This window comes from Epinephelus fuscoguttatus, linkage group LG17 (assembly GCF_011397635.1).
Source record: "Epinephelus fuscoguttatus linkage group LG17, E.fuscoguttatus.final_Chr_v1".
Classification (NCBI taxonomy): domain Eukaryota; kingdom Metazoa; phylum Chordata; class Actinopteri; order Perciformes; family Serranidae; genus Epinephelus; species Epinephelus fuscoguttatus.
Genome location: NC_064768.1, coordinates 27,092,029 through 27,109,629, shown reverse-complemented (window position 1 = coordinate 27,109,629; position 17,601 = coordinate 27,092,029). Strand labels below are relative to the sequence as shown.

General features: G+C 42.1%; 1 protein-coding gene across 1 annotated transcript in view; it reads right to left on the bottom strand.

Moving 5' to 3' along the window:
• cpne4b (copine IVb) overlaps positions 1 to 17,482 on the bottom strand; it is a 29,955-nt gene extending 12,473 nt beyond the window's left edge. The window contains exons 1-7 of the mRNA XM_049603137.1: positions 17,148 to 17,482; positions 12,690 to 12,880; positions 5,940 to 6,119; positions 2,624 to 2,695; positions 2,265 to 2,339; positions 1,608 to 1,691; positions 1,424 to 1,513 (exon numbers count right to left, since the gene is read on the bottom strand). Coding sequence (XP_049459094.1) covers positions 1,424 to 1,513; positions 1,608 to 1,691; positions 2,265 to 2,339; positions 2,624 to 2,695; positions 5,940 to 6,119; positions 12,690 to 12,860 — 672 coding nt within the window. The 5' untranslated portion in view covers positions 12,861 to 12,880; positions 17,148 to 17,482. The remainder of the gene's footprint in view (positions 1 to 1,423; positions 1,514 to 1,607; positions 1,692 to 2,264; positions 2,340 to 2,623; positions 2,696 to 5,939; positions 6,120 to 12,689; positions 12,881 to 17,147) is intronic.
• Between the last annotated feature and the right edge of the window lie 119 nt (positions 17,483 to 17,601).

The following is a 17,601-nucleotide window of genomic DNA, read 5'->3' as shown; positions in this document are numbered from 1 at the left end:
GGCAGCACATGACCTGAACCCAACTCATGGCTCCAAGAAGATAACGGAAGGAGATGATCAAGGCTGCTCTGTGACTTGCTCACACGGTTTGATTCGCTTGTGGGTATGTGGCACTTTGTTTATGTTTTACAAATCTCATCATTTGTATGCTGCACAGAAAAAAACCTTGCAAAGAAACACCTGCAGGCCTTCAGGTGCTGTTTGGCCTCTACTCTTAAATGCACAGTGTCTCCCTGGGGGGACCTAAAAAACAAAAAGAGCTGTTGCCTTCTGGTTCTGCATGTTCAAGTTGTTGCATATTATATAAGAGTAAAAAACAAAGACTGTCAGGCTTACTTAGTGTAGAAGTCTTTGGTATAGACTGGCAGTCTAAAAAGCACCTGAGGCACTCCGATTGTAAATACATCCTTTAGTAATACATGGATGATCAATGCGCTTTGACTTAAACATTCGTCAGTCCCCTTTTATACTCTTCGTCAGGGTATAAAAGGGGTTTTATTCCCTGATGAAGACTGTCTTCGTCGAAACGCGTCGGTCATCCATGTATGTAAGGACTTTTTTACTTATGATCAGTCTTCATCTGGGTATAAAAGGGTTTTTACACCCTAATGAAAACTGTTAAAGTCAAAATACATTGATCGTCCATGTATTAATGAAGAATTTTTACTAAAATCAGTCTTTATCAGGGTATGAAAGGGTTTTTATACCCTGATAAAGACTGTTTAAGTTAAGTTATTCATGTATGAATAAAGGATCCTTACTCGCAGTCAGTCTTTATTGGGATGAAAACTGTTTAAGATAAAGGAAAAGAAGTCCGCACACCAAAAAAGCTCCAATGCAAATAAAATTTAATTAAATCACTTCATGGATGGGTGACGTTTCGGGCACAAGGCCCTTCCTCGGACCGTGTGCCCAAAATGTCACCCATCCATGAAGTGTTTTAATTAAATTTTTATTTGCATTGCAGCTTTTTTGGTGTGCGGACTTCTTTTCCTTTATCTTACACATTTTGACTTTTTTGTCCAGGACCCAATCCTTATTTTTGGATGTGCGTGCTTCCTCGTTTATATATGAAAACTGTTTAAGACACCTCCAACAAACACAGACTTTCACCCGGGAGAGCGCTGTTCACGTCCAATGTTCTTTTTTCCTACACCTAACCACGTGCTTTTGTTGCCTAACCCCAACCACGTGTTAGTTGTTGGAGGAAAAAAAAAAGTCATTTTGTGCTGTTGTACTGACGTAGTGCATTTATTTTGACAGAGACTGTCTGTAACCTACATTTCCTGTAATAACATAAGTGTATTTTGAAATACAGCAGCACCCCCTATTTTTTAATTTGTTGCATGTTATGTTTAAGGTTATATAAAATGACTCTGCCACTCCATTGACTTGCAACATGTAGTTACAGTCACAGACTCACCTTTAGTTCCCTGTCATGGTCACCGCTGCAGAGTGTGTTCAGGGAGACTTTGAAGGATTTCCAAACTGGGCTCAGGTTGTTCATGACCGTCTACAGGGCACAAAACATCACAGTCTTTGTTAATCACAGGCCTGGAGGAAGAAATATAATATCTAAATGTGTGTTTGTGTGTGCATGTAATCACCTCAGTTCTGTGTACAAGCGACTCAGTGCCGTCATCATTTATTCTAAAAATCTCCAGGAAGGGGTCTGACTTGCTGAAGAAATCCTTCAGAGGGGAAAACATGTAAGGCATTGCCTCAGAACTGCCTTTGATCACCATAAATCATTCATACACTAACAGAATCATTATTTCACCCCACTTTTCTCCCTTTCTTCCTTGTGTCTTCCACCCATCCCTTTCCTGTCCTCTCCAATTTAGCCGCCCCTCCCCTGCTTTCTTCCATTTTTCCCCTAAGGCACAACTTGTTTGGATTAGTCATCCGTGGACGTGTGCGCGCGCGTGTGTGGAGGCTGAAAATTAATATAGTTATCTGTGTGTGTGGTGGGGTGGCTGAGATAGGAGGGGGTTATTGGGGAGAGGGGGGTGCCCACCTATCTCAGCAGGCCTTCTCTAATGCCAGATTGTACTTTTGTGTATTGTGTGTAAGTTGCTTCATTGCCAATTCCCACAGCCCTCCACCCACATACTCCCCCCGCCCACACACTCACACACACACACCTGCCTAATAGCCCACACATACAAACTCATATCTGTGAATATTAATTCCTCTCATATCTGAAGGAAAAACCACAGATTTTTTAAATCCTTTTGAAAGTGCACACACACACTCGCACAAACCTTGTCGTCTAGCTTACGAGCACTGAAGGACAGTTCAACGTAATCGTCATTACCAGACAACTCCTCGGCTGTCACCTTTACAGTGAGGGTGGAGAGGAAAAGGGGGAAGATGAGGAGGAGGAGGAGGAGAAGAGAGAGAGAGGTAGAAGGAAGAGGTGAGAGAAAATGAGATGGAAATGAGGAACAGAGCAGATTGAACAGGCAACATCATCAAATTAATTATCTTCAGAGTGTCTGAGTGCAAGAGGTGGTGCGTGTGATTTGTGTGTGTGTGTGTGTGTGTGTGTGTGTGTGTGTGTGTGTGCGCATGTGTATGTGTGTGTGATAGTGATGGGCTGACTCTGGAAACAGTGTCATACCGTTATGGAGGACTTTCCAGCCGTGTTTCCCTGTTTGAGTAGAGCTTTGGTCAGTTTCCTCTGAGAGACGATCTGAAACAAACAGACTCCACAAAGTCAGCCCACACATCCCAGTGTTTCTCCTCAGAGGCACAAGCTCGCCCTGTTAGTGTCACCCTCATGTTGGCACTTCTCTTTAATGCTAGCATACAATTGCCTACTTCACACATCCAATGGACAGAAAGCAGCATGTCAGAGTCACCTTTCCCACCACCTGTCAAATGTAATTTTCTCAGGTTTTGTATGATCTGCCAGCTCCTGCACTTTTCTCACCTATTACTATTTTGGGCAGGCCAGGTGTTACACAAGCTATAAATGACTGCTAAAGTGTACATGAGAAGGTCGGTGAGATCCACTGGGTGCTCATCACACGGATAGATGAACCAAAATTATGAGCTAAAAGCACCTGGAAGCCGTGTTGAGCTGCAGAGTGAGGTGTTGATTCTCAGTGGGATCTGCAGCACCATCGATGCTTTCAAATTACAGGAGAGGGTGGAGATGAAGAGCAACGTGGGGTTGGCCTATTTTCTCTCGGACAGGTAGGTGCCATCATTTGGCTTAGTAAGCTTCAAGTATCGGCTGTTCCAATACAGCGTTCCTACAATAGTAGGCCTACAGTAGCTTGAAGCATACGTGCAAGCAGGTTGTATTGTTCGTACATATACTTATACAGAAAGTAATATGCGTGAATTCATATTTAGCACACGTAATCATGAGCCAGGCCAGTAATTTGCATATAACCCACATATTTGCGAAGGTGACCAATGTGGAGAATTTAAGGAAGCAGTCCCTCAAGGCAGGGACTTTGAGTCATTTTAGTTCACGTCGTCACTATATTTCTTTTCTTAAACCTTAGGGGTAACTTAACGTGTCTAAACCTAACCTCTATAACTTTGCATTAAATATATAATTCGCTAATTTTTTAGATATGATACAAACTGTTTTGTGTGCATTTTCAAAAGATAACAATAACAGTGGTTCCAAACTGGTGGGTAGTAGTCCAAAAGTAGGTTACGTGTCTATTCTGACTGGACCACAAGTGACTCGCAAGTTTGTTGTTTGTAAAAACAAATACATAAAAACACACTTTATTGTTAAGTACAGTGAATTTCTGTCACAGAGCTTTTATTTGATGTGCCGTTTCCTGCTGAGGAAAGTGACTATCGGACAGCTAATTACGAGGACAGCACACTAGCTGAAAGACATGACCAAACGCAAGTGTGACGCTGAATGTATTAAACTGTGTGGACCTTGGACTAATGACTGAACAGAAATCTGGATCCCGTGGCTGGACCAGTTGGGAACCACTGCCATACGAACTGTTGTGTGAGGTTACGTTGGTACAAGCAGCGTGGGGAGAAGGGGCAAAGTTTTAATGTTATGTTAACAAACATAAACTGACAATTCTGATAGAATACACCCTTTAATGTGTGTCATTTTGTAATGAAATGTAATTCCAAGGAAAAAGGATGTCCATTGACTTCAACTTTATTTAAGTCTACAATAACTGTCCACTCGGGGGCAGCAGACGCAAATTTGTAAACACAATACTGACATATTACTTTTAAGTTGATGTGGTGAACTTGTTAGCAAACAGCAGATGTGGAGCAACATTAGCATTCATCTATGTTAGTCTCATATTTGACTTTTGACTCCGTTTTTGTTTTCACCGACACATGCGAAAAACTCTTGGCTCTTAAACTGCCACATGCACCACTACGTTCACCAGCTAATCAAAGAGACAAGGTGAACGGTGCAATAAAGGGGAGCACTCCAGAGTCTGCAGATACTTCTCCATGGTTTTATCACATATAATGGGTCCATATAATGTGATCCATTGGAAAAACATAAATATTGATTGACTTTAAGGACAACTTGCCTTGGTTGATTGCTGGCATGCTGTCTGTGACAAATATCACTGACACAATACATCTGTGACATGCCTTCCTTCTGGCTACATTCCCCAGTGATGACACCAGCAACTATGGGGGGGCCTGCCACTGTGAACCACCATTAACAGTTCAATTTATATTACTTGAACAAATTGTTATCTGTGCTTCTGGTGCTTTCATTGCACTTATATACTGTAATGCTGTCTTTTTCTAAATTACACTGCTGGAAAGGCTACAGCTTCCAGACAAAATGTTGGCAGCATGTTATCCCCTTTCAGTAAACCTCCACGGCTCTCGCCTTCAAAATCACTTCCCTCCTTATCAATTATCTCAGTTCTCCCAACGGTTCCACCAGCTTTATATTGCTGATAGCATCTCTGACAATGAGAAGTGGACACAAACACTTCAGTACTTTTTGGAAAGCCTGTCCTTTCTGCGTTGTCTTTATTTCCTTCTTCTCAGCGTGACTTAACTGGTGATTCTCTGAAATCATCTTGTTAATTACCACTAACGCAATTACAATCTCTTCTTAAATGCTCTTGGATATTATGAAGCGCATAAATAAAGTGAATCTTTAAATACTGATTACAGTTATATCATAAATAGGTGCAACAACACCACTAAGTGAGGGGAAAAAAAACGTAATCGCATATGCTTTGAAACATAAAGCACCGTCAGAGCTTTAAGTAACTTAGCATTCAAGGACAGCTCAGTGTAAATGCACACAGCGACAGTATCCGACCTCGAGTGAAAGATGACATTAGGATTCCAGCCACGGCTAAAGTTGGCCTCTCTTATCTTAAAGTTGCTCCCTCACCCTAATCAAAGCACACATTACCTGATACAGACATTTAAAATCCCAACAAGCTCAGTTAACGTTACAAAGGATTATACATTCCAGTCTGTAAGTCTTACACTCAAAGCATGCAGGCTCAATTCATGTGTGTGTGTACGTCTGACATGGCCTGCTATGCTCTGCACTGGTAAACACAACACTGATATACTGGTGTACTGGTAAGTGCACTTACTGATGCGCATAAATGCACTCCTTTCATGCGTTCACCTGTAGATGCATGCTCTCATCATACACACTCATTCTTATGTGTGTTCAGACGTGAACTCCGAACTTCACTCACACGCACCACTTGGCTTGTGCAGCAGCCCGCCTGCTGTTTCATATTCATTCATAGACGCCTGACTTCTAGGAGATGTCTGTTTTATTGAATAGTGGACAATGGAAGGAGACAATAATAGCAAGGAGTGAAACCTAGCGTGATTACAGTAAGTGTCCAGCACTTCACTCAGGCTACCCGCCTTACTCACATCATGCATTCTTAACTAACCTGCGTGTTTCACATACACTCCCCGTGTCAAAACACACTGACCTGTCCTAAGGTGCACTCCATGGCTCCCAGGAAGTCAGCGTCACGGAGACCATTGTTGCCAGAGCTGATGTCATGCAGTTCAAAGCGGAGCCTCTGGACCTCCTCGAAGTAGTAATCCACCAGGAAGATCTTGGAGAAGACGGGGCCGCTACTGCTGCGAATCACCTCTGTACGGTCCACCTGCACAGAGGCAGGGGTGCATGGACACACACACACACAACTCCAGGTTAACCATAGTATGTCCAACACATTTTTTGGAATCTGAAAGAACATAACTACTATTACTGTGGGTTTCAATTTTCTCAAATATCCCAGAGGGCTGTAAATCATCTAACAGTTGGTAAATGGAAAAGCATTTGATAGGTGGAAATGCTATAACAAATGATACCATTATAAAACTAAACTGTCAAATTGATTTCAATTATTCACTTCTGTATTAATCAGTCTGTTTGTTTTATTACTTTGTCATTTCCAATTAAACATAAATTAATAGTTTCATAATGTAATTTATTTGTTGACATATTAATTTGTAATCTGTAAACTCTCTTTTGTAATCATTGTTTTTATTGCCTAATAAATATAAATTAATTAACTCCTGTATAATGATTTGTAAAACCACTGATGTCTTTCCTACACATTGGTCAAAACATCTAATAACTAACAACTAATGGTGATGGGTGAAAACAAACGAACAAATCTTTTTGAACGACTATTTTCAGTGTCCGGTATGTACTTAGTCAGCTTGTCCAACACCTAGGTGCTCATGAATCTCCAACTTTCCCATTTGCCCTCCTGCTGTTACTATAGGATACTGACTATACAGGACAATGCTCCTCAGATGGTCGTTCTTTTGATTTCGGTGCGTTCATGACCTTTTTTTGTAATGTGGAAACAACATGGATGCTGCAGAGAAGATGCATTTTAATGCTTGTGTTTAAACAAAAAAAAACGGATCAAGTGAGCCATGAAATATGATCAGAAACTCACTTTTCAGATGAATCCAACACCACATGAACACAGCACAAAGCTGGGGAAGTAAATGGGACATCAGTGACATTTCTGTAATATCGTATTGATCTTATATATCCTTCCTACATACAAGTGGGATGCTAAATAAGTCTTTATTGATGTAAACGTCAGCATGATGGCTGGTAATGCATTGAAGAGAAGTTTTGTGGGTCGGGCAGCACTGGCTGTCAGAGAAACTATCGAAAGTATCAAAAATTTGAAGGTTGGATACATTTTCATGCATCTTGAAGTAACCGATACTGTGTAAGAATCGTTTCGCCTATCACCAACAACTTAATCTTATTCTTGTGTTACACAGAGTTCCAGAGGTGGGACCAAGTCATTGTTTTTCAAATCAAGTAAGTCTCAAGTCTTTGCACTTAAGTTCCAATTTGAGTCCCAAGTCAAGACAGGCAAGTCATGAGTCAAAGCCCGATTCAAGATTGAGAAGTCCCAATTCCTAAACTTTGAGTTTCAAGTCCTAAACAAGTCACAATAGTGCTCTACTCCAAATGTAATACAATTTTAACAACATCCATCCATCTTCATCTGCTTATCCGGGGCCAGGTCAAGGGGCAGCAGGCTGAGCAAAGCACCCCAGACGTCCCTCTCTCCAGCAAGACTTTCCAGTTCCTGGGGGATCCCAAGGTGTTCCCAGGCCGGATGAGATATGTAATCCCTCAGGCGTGTTCTGGGTCTGCCCCAGGGCCTCCTACCAGTGGGATGTGCCTAAAACACCTCCAGCGGGAGGCACCCAGGAGACATCCTGATCAGATGCCCGAACCACCTCAACTGACCCCTTTAGACACGAAGAAGCAACGGCTCTACTCCGAGCTCCCTCCGGATGTCTGAGCTCCTCACCCTATCTCTAAGGCTGAGCCCAGCCAGCCCACGGAGGAAACTAATTTTGGCCTCTTTTATCCACGATCTCATTCTTCCGGTCACTACCCAGAGCTCATGAACATAGGTGAGGGTTGGGATGTAGATGGACCAGTAAATCGAAAGCTTCGCTTACCAGCTCCGCTCTCTCTTCACCATGACGGATCAGTGCAGCGCTCACATCATTGCAGATGCTGCACCAAACCCCCGATACATCTCATGCTCCATTCTACCCTCACTCGTGAAAAAGACCCTGAGATACTTGAACTCCCTCGCTTCAGGCAGTAACCGGGTTTTAACAACAGAGAAGGCCTAATAACAATTTATAGTTTATATTAATTAGTTTAAACACATTTTCCTTTTTAATTACTTTGCTGTTAGCATTAGCTTGCTAACTATGTTAATATTAGCCTTACTATTCTTTGTGCAGCTTCAAACATCAAAGTCCAAAATTGTTGCATGTCTGAGTATAATATTTGACCCACTATTTTTGCAAAGCGCAAATTATTTTTTCGTTGACCACCATATAGTTTTTGTGCGTGAACAAAATGATCTAGCTGGTGCTCTGTAACGTAACATTAGTTCTTCATGGTTCTCTCCTACATCTTGATTGGATGCTGTCCGATTGGTTCGAAGTGCACTAAAGGGAATATCACGTTTGTTCATGCAGGACTAGGGAATCATACATCTCAGCTGTAATCAGCTGACAGCCCACTGATTGAATCTTCTTTTCTAATCAGTCACACACTCATCACAGCCCATTCTCACAACAGTCCATTTAAATATAGCTTTCCACTTACTGATCCCTGCTATACCAATGCTGCTGCTGGCAAAGCTTTGTCTCCACCTTTCTAATTCAGAGTCCTAACATGTGGGATTTAATGTCTTGCTTTGGGCCTACTCCTGTATACCAGGGGGAAGGTGTTTCTGTATTGTGCTCCCTGTTTGGGCTTAGCATGCTGCTTGTCAAATCCAAGGAGCAACTTCTAAGCAGAGCCGTCAGCACCAAGTATTACTGAGTTTTCTGTTGATGCAATAAATGGTTAAATCTATGAGGACAGTGTTCCTGGCTGAAATTAAATGACTTGTTGACACACTGTGAAAGAATATCCCCGATGCTGGTTGATGCAAGAAATGAAGGGAAATAAACCTTAATTTTTGGGAAGGTATCAAGTATTTTCAAGTCAACAGGCTCAAGTCCAAGTGAAGTCACTAGTCACTAGTGTTAAAATCCAAGTTGAGTTGTAAGTGTTTTATAATTTGGTCAAGTCTAAGGAAGATATTTATTTATTTATTTATTTATTTATTTTCTTTTTTACCGATGGATTTCCATATTGTCAAATTTGTGACTTGAGTCCAACTGGAGTCCAAATCTTGTGGCTCAAGTCCACACCTCCACCAAATTCAATGTTTTTACATTGTTGTGTATATTTATTTTATTGTAAAGGTCTGGCTGTGTGAAAGTAGTGTTTAATAAAACTGCCTCTTCACTGTTGGCAGTTTCACTTTAAATTGAGTTTTGTTTGTGGTCTTCCAAAGTGGACTGAAGTATGAAGATTTCATTCAACATCCAACACGCTGCCAATGTGTATCGATTGTGAACCTCAGCAGACTTTTCAGCACTGCAGCAATTACCACAAATATCCATTACCAAATTGTTTACACTTATCAACTTGAGGACTGCAAATATGGATTTTGTTTTTGATGGCTAAAATCGAGCAAGCTGTTTGATGACACAAAGAAGCGACGATGGTAATATTGATCTCGCGTTTTCTTCTCTCTAACTGCCTGATGCAGAGAGGAATAGAAGCCCAAACAAAAGTCTGGCTCCGTGCTGCCAACAAAACCTATCCAACACTAGCAGCGACGACTGGGTCCCTTTTATTGTTGATAACCCTTTGACACACACACACACACACACACACACACACACACACACACACACACACACACGCAAACAAACACATGAACAAAAAAGTGAATGGCACACCAGCAGACTCAACAAACACACACACACACACACACACACACACACACACACACACACACACACACACACAGATTTGGCCTTTTTGTGACACTTACCTCAATAGGCTGGCATCTCATCAAAGCAAAAAGAATCATGAAAACACACACACGCACACACACACACAAACACATTTACGCCCAATGGCTTGAACACACTCTCAGCAATTACCCAATTAAGAGGCTCTGAATCTGATGGGCAGTGATAACATTTGTCCATTCCCTCACTCTCACGAAGGCGCTTATTGTAACACATACACACAAATTCACACACACACACATCCCACAGGCACACACACACACACACACACACACACACACACACATCAGTATGCTGTACAAAGTAGCTTTTTGTGGAGTCTCCAAAGACAGAATAATGCTGCACTACTTTCTGAGCACTTGATCTTGAGCCCCTGTGGAAATCTATGTGTGTGTGTGGGGGTTTGTGTGTGTGTGTGTGTGTGTGTGTGTGTGTGTGGGTTTGTGTGTGTGCAGTGCAGTGCTGTAGAGCTGCTTCCTGTGACAGTTTGCGTTAGTGACTGATGTGTGTGTGAATCCATGTACGTCTGTTGGAGTGGCTCACTGTAGCACTGTATGTGTGAGGATGTGCGTGTATGCGTGGGTGTGTTGGTATCTACATATTTAAAAGGAAGACAGTTCACTCAGCATATGACTGTCTCTCCCAGAAATACAGGAGAGAGATAAAGAAAAAGATCCACTTTTGTCCTGAAATTCTCTCAGATTTATCTTTAACCTCATGCTGTGTTCTTACAAAGTTCAGCTAATACATGTGCTGCTGCCACTGGTGAGACTTCAGTGGGAATAAGATGTTCCCTTAAAGAAGGAGATTCCATCTGAAGTACCAGAAGGAGCAGGTTGTGAGTCTTAGAGATAAAAGGAGAGGAAGTGGAACACTTACTAGCAGAATGCACCATCACTTCTCCCTTTCTTTTCTAATTTCAAGTGCTAAACAATCTATTTGAGAAAGATGTTGTCTCCATCTATTTGAAACCTTTTTATTGTGTACATTTAGCCTGATAAAATTGTTCATGACTCCAGGAAGAAGTAGTTCAGTGCTGTGCTCACATTATTTTCAATATCAAATCTATTGGGGCAGATAGCGTGTTTTGGAGAGCTGAGATGAGCAGAGAAACAAAACCAGCACACTTTCCATTTCAAGGTGACAAAAGCATTTGAATAGCTAAACGCAATCTGTGCACCAGCTCACAAAAGTTGAGATTTCTGTTGCCTTCTGTGACAATGATCATCCATAATTTATTAAAACCAAACATAACTTGCAATTTAGTGCGAGAAGGTTTCGCGGCACAATCACAGCTCTGCTTGACAGCGTAGGTCCTTGATTACACAAAATCAATTAGTCAAACATGAATTCTCTGATATGATTGAATCAATTTAAATACGGAGAAATCCTTAAGGAACTAGGAATGTGCAGACCTCTGCACATCCCAGAAGCCAATAAATATAAACATCTCATCTATTTCTGACGGAGCCACAGATCATTGCAAACAGCAAACCTGCTGACAGGCACTGTATGTGAAATATATGTACAACATACGTATGAGGATGACTCTTTGACCCATGTTGTTCATGACTGGACTTTGAAGGGTGTTATTTTTTATTGTAGGCCACGGGACAACAAACTAGGACATAACTACACAATTAAAACAGACAAAAAACATTTAACTACATAGCCTGCTTACTAAGTTATGGTACAAGTACAAGGAAAAATGTCCCAATCAACAAAATCTGCGAGTCTACAAAATCTAGAAAGCAAATTCTCCGCTTCTGAAACATTCCTGCTGTGGTATGACGCCCTGCAGAGGACGGAATAAAACCTTGTTGCGGCTGCGTTTGGTGGAATTGTCCCTTCCAGCTCCCTTACAGGCAATATGGCAGTGGAGATAACAACAACAGGGCCTAATTCATGCCTAACATATCAGGTATGGATTCAATCTGCAGACGCTCCAGTTCAAAACGAAACCAAACTTTTCTATGAATGTCAGTCGTTGTGCCTCAACGTGGGCCAAAATGTGGCCTGCAACAAACAGTAAGGCTTGTTGTTTTTAGCTGAGCTGATTTCTGGAAAACTTGCAGCCTCTATCGGCCGGTTAAGAAGCATGAGTGGACAGCAGTCGATGACGGAATAAAACAGTCAAAGAAAAAGGTTTTTCAAAAATTATGAATCACCGCAACCACAAATTGGCCTTTGAGCAAACAGTCATAAACATGCACGCAAAATATTAGGCTGATTGGTCCGGTAGTTTGCGGGATTAGCTGCCGCCAGACAGAGGAACATACTCATACATGCACACATGTACATGTTCCCCTCCAGTGTTACGCCTGCGTGAGATAGGTTTTTGCAACAGAATGTGTAGAGTGGATGAATACACTTACAGTCTGTGTGGTACATCAGGTCATGGACGTATGGTGTAGATTATGAAAATAAAGTTGAATAGGCACAGTAAAGTCCTTTGAAAACACTTCTTTTCACTGACTCTGACTCTGAAAGTTGGATCAACTTTGTAGTAGAAGCATAAAACCTTACATAACTCAAAGGTAAATTGTTAGTGGAGAGATTTATAGGCCATAATGTTTAATCTCTATTGTTAGAAATCTCATGTCAATGACAATCAGCACTACGGGCTGTTCTATAGGTTCTATGGACTCACACAATATACATCATGGTCAGATGTCGGACTCCTCACACATGCATTTCAGCTCCTCTTAAGAGTGTCTCTCATTTTCTGTTTAGGAAACAGTCTTCCTGAACTGGAAGCACGCTTCAGTTAAACACTTCATCCCACCCCATTACTGTACCTCAAACCACTGCCCGTGCGACTGCATCTTCAGCACCACGCAAGGGTCGGGTTTGGAGAGAGCATCGCGGTCTGAGATCCCCCGGCAGGCCACTCTCAGCTCCACTTTGGTCAGGCATGGGGAGCTGATGAAGCCCAGCGTGGCCTCTGCAGACTCATAGATGTTACTCATGCTGAACACACAATCACACACTGTAAAGAGAGGGAAGAGGATACAAAAAAAACAGGGTTATTATCTAGATAGATAGATCATAAAAAAAATCCCATGCACTGCAGTACACTGGAACTGTTGTTTGCTTTGACAAGAGCAGATGCAGTGGCCCTGACTAAGCAGACAGCACTCAAACTGTTCAAGGTCAGGACTTTGAAGCTACTGAATATCAGACAAGGTCCCCACATACACACAAATGCACACATACCGTACAGCATGAATGCAAATACACACAATTATGCATGTACATGTTAATTCAAACACACATTTGGATGTATGCACTAGTTCTGTATACAGATGCATACGTGCACATACACACACACATACATACAAATATACAGGGAGCTCTGCTGAGTAACCAGAACAAATCGGCGGGTTTCTCCTCAGGTTTCCACAGAGGGTATAATGTTCACAGTCCTCAAATAGAATACTGTCAAGCATCTAATCGCTGCAACACAGATTTTTTTCCCCATGATGTGTAATGAATCATTAATTATGAAATGAGTTAAATAACATTTTACAGCAAAAGCTGCAAAGAAAATGACCCATCATTACAATGAGGGCTGAAAATATCTGCTGCTCTTCATTTGTTCAAGGTGAGAGCTCTTGAATTCCGACACAAAGTCCAGCAATTTCTTTCAAGAAGTAAACTACATAACACATCTCACAAGAGCATTTGCACACAGCAATTATGGTCAATATGGCACTTTCATAACAATAATGTTTAAAGCATTGAGGGCTAACTCTCTTGATCTTAAAGGCCCTGCACATCCATCAAACACCCACTTAGGTGTTTTTAATTATTCTGCTTAATTGGATCTGCGTGGGCGTGTGCAGACATCTTCATCGCTCTCCTTTTAGTTTTGCTGCCCCTGTTTGTGTGTAAAAATCTACACTTTTATAGTTCTTAATCATACACGGACTCTTGTGACTTAATGTAATTCCCAGTATAACTCCGCCCACCTCCAACTTGACAAGAGATGTAATTAAGTAAGTATTAAATCACATGTGTGGGTGTGCAGGACCTTCAGAGGAACGGTTAAACATTTTGGAAAATGTGCTTATTTGCCTTCTTGCTGGGAGTAACATGAGAAGATCGATTCCTCTGTCTTGTCTGTCTGTGACATGACATATGACATGTGAGCCAGGAGGCGATTAGCTAAGCTTAGCATAGCATAAGACTAGAAACAGCTAGCTTGGCTCTATCGGTTCTTTAGCCCCTCTCCACTGTGGCTTTAACAAAAATTATATATATTAATGAATAGTGATCTCTTTTTTTTTTTACATTTTCATGTTCAGTTTCACTGTTACATGCCTAAAGCAATTTTTACGTTCTCCAATCATAAGAATTCTCTAAATTTAGCCCAAGCTCAATGGCGGCGGCTAGTCTTTAATACCCCTTGCTAGGCTAGCTATGGATTTCGAGTAAAAAATAAAATAAAGTCTGAGATAAAAATAGAGAATTTAATAGTGCATGGACAGATTTGTTTGTTTCTTCACAAATGCTGCAACATTAATTTACCAAATAATCATAAATAGCCCGTTACAGAGTAGCTACCTTGTGGTAAATCTTAAATCTTTAATAAATGCTCATTTAGAGCCATTAGTGAAGCGGATATGCTAATTTAGACTTAATAGTCTGTTTTACCTTCAATATAAGGCTCAAATATGGTTTGCAGCTCCAAACTGATTGTGGGGGGGTTTTTGGGCCAAAAATGGCTATTTCGATAGTAGGCTAAAGGTTGCCATCCCCTGGTCTAAAGGTGAAATACAAAGGCTCATTAATTTATAAATCTTGTTCATCTATTTGTACAAAAAACTATGAGTGAGCTTTAATTAGATTTTGTTGCTTTTATACAACGCCATGCTCTGTTCTCCCGCTTCCAGTCTTCGTGCTAAGCTAAGCTAACCATCTCCTGACTGCAGCTTCATATATAATGGAAACATGACACTGGTATCGATCTTCTCATTGAAAATTAACAGTACACTTTGTACTGTTCATAGCTAGAACACTTCAAAATACATTATAGTATCATTGATGATACTGTAATAACCTCCCAGCATGTGCACTTTACTCACAGCCAGTGTCTAAAGCAGGATCCAGTTGACACTAGCTATAAATCTATTAGTATAACATTGGAAACACTGCATTGTATGTATAATTAATCTCAAAATGCACAGATTCATTCCCCCAGCCTATATTGCACATGAAGAATTGGGCTTAAATCTCGGGTAGTGTCACGTCCAGTTAGTCCGAGCTAAAGGATAACTGCAGGTCTAATGTGCTAGATAGTACAAACTGCATATTAATGCAGCGGTATAGTAGAATCATCCTTAGGGAGCAAAGCTCTTGGAACTGGGTCTGAATCTGACCTGAATGTCTCTCTCTCTCCTCTGTCTTCCATAATTCATGTTCCATGTGTGTCTTGGCTGGTGGTGATTATTTTTAGCTAAGCTCACTTAACTGGCTGTATAGCTACAGACAAACGGGCGTGGACAGAGCCACAGGGCAGGTGTGTGACATATAGCAGACCTGTGTGTAGGTGGCGTGTAGTTAGTTGTGCTTCCATATGTGTGCACGGTGGTGACATGTCTGCATGTGTGTGTGAGTGTGTGCGGGAAGCAGCAGATGCCTGTCTGTTCCGGGTGACAGCAGATGACACTGATAAGTGACGGAGGATGTGGCAGATTTCTACAGCTACTGTGGAGGAGCTGTGTGCGGGCTCTGCCTTTACAGTACAGCAAAGCATCAGCTGTCACATGTGTTGCACATTGCCAGAGGTGACAATGAATTTTCATATCACAGTTTGTCATAGCATCTTGCAATAGCTTCTTGGGGGGTACAAAAAGTCTCAAAAGTGGTTTTGTCAAGGCTGGAAACTGGTTTATTTTGACAAATGGAATTCCAATCAAATGCATTGATGAGGGGGTTTAAGTAGGAGCTGTTTTCTGACTCAATTTTGGTAGTTTCCCCCTCATCTGAACAAGTACATAAACTTACGGAGCCAAAGGGCTTGTTTCAAACATTTGACAAGGAATGTAACTGCAGAAAATGCAATGTTTCACTGACAGAAGCCACCAGCACAAACAAAGATGGGCAGATTGCAGAAGGAGAGGCTGAACGCTTTGTGATAAATGAGTTTGAGTGCTCCAAATCCTGTGTGCAAATCAAATATAGTACCCAAACACAAACCAGAATGGCAATGATTGATTGCCGGGCGGTGTAAGATGTCTAATAATCATTCCAAGGCTCCTTACTGTCAGCTCGTATTCTCCACACTGTAACAATCAACCACGGCTCAGAGCTCGATTGCCATGACCCTTGACTGTGTGTGCATGTGTGCAAACGTTCACATGTGTGCGTGACCATTCACCTTCACATGTGCAGGTGTGGAGAGTGACATTAATGATTCACCCACAGGAGGATCCATAACATAACTGCTCGGTCACATATTGATCACCACACAAAGAGAAGTAACATCGGCACCAGGACACAGTGCAGACGGCAGGAAGCTGAGGAACTGTGTGGCATGTTATGCATCCCCCTGCGTGGAATATTAACCATGACAGGTGACAGCAACATGCTCAGCTGAAAGAGTGGACACAGGAAAAGGCGGCTGGGTGCGAGGAAAGACAAGAGAGGAGTATGAGAAGTGAGGCGGTCTGGTGTTGCGAACTCACAGTGTCATTAGAGCTGACAGAGAGAGAAGCAGTGAGAGTGAGGGAGACAGAGGTTGTGAGAGGGGGGATTAGAGGGATGGAGTGAGAGAAAAGACTGGAGAAAGGCAGGCAAGTGAGAGTGAATGGAGCAGAGGAGAAGAGAGGCGGACAGAGAATGAAGCAGATCTTCCCCTCCCATAGGGCTTATCTTGTCTTATAACACTCAAGTCGAAATAAATTAAAGCAGAGGCTTTCTAAGAGTAGCCTACAAAGGTATTTTCTCAAAGACAGAATTCCTCAAGTCACTGTGCATTTCTTTACAATATGTTGCCTGATAGTCAAAATATAGTTTAATGATGCATTTAATTCTACATAGGCTAAATTAACAAATACACAAAGTCACACAAGCTGTTAAAGAATACATATGATAGATCAGACTATAACTGATGTCATCATTAATGTCTTCCACTTATGAGACGATAGAGAAAAATATGTCCAGGGCAAATGTTTGGACTCTACACCTCTCATGCAGCGGGTAAGACATGCACCATCCGGGCTGCTCCTTTCTCCTGCAGAGAGAAAACTCACCTCAACGACCTGGGGAAAAGATCCGAGCGGAGCCGAACAACTTCACCGCCGTTTACTTGACAATCACGGATGCCTCGCCGCCTCCGGACCCATCTCTCTCTCCTCACTCTTTTGTCTATATGTTCTCCTCAGTCCCCCTACACTGCAGACCTCGGCCGGTTTGGCGCTGACAGCCGAGCAGAGCTGCTTTCCAATTCCCTCAGGGCGAGCACGGTGAGGATGCGCTCCGTGCGCCTGGGTTTACTCTGGGTGAGAGATGGGGAGGAGGAGGAGGACGGTGCGCCACTTAACTAGAGTTTGTAATCCGCTTGCTCCATCGGGGGCCGCAGAGAGCGCACAGTGTCCAGGGACCAGCGGGCCTCCGAGCGCGGTGCGTCAGCGCCATCTCGTGGCTGTGACCGCGCACTGACACGTAGCGCAAAGCTGATTTTCCGGGTCTCAGCTTTGATTGGCT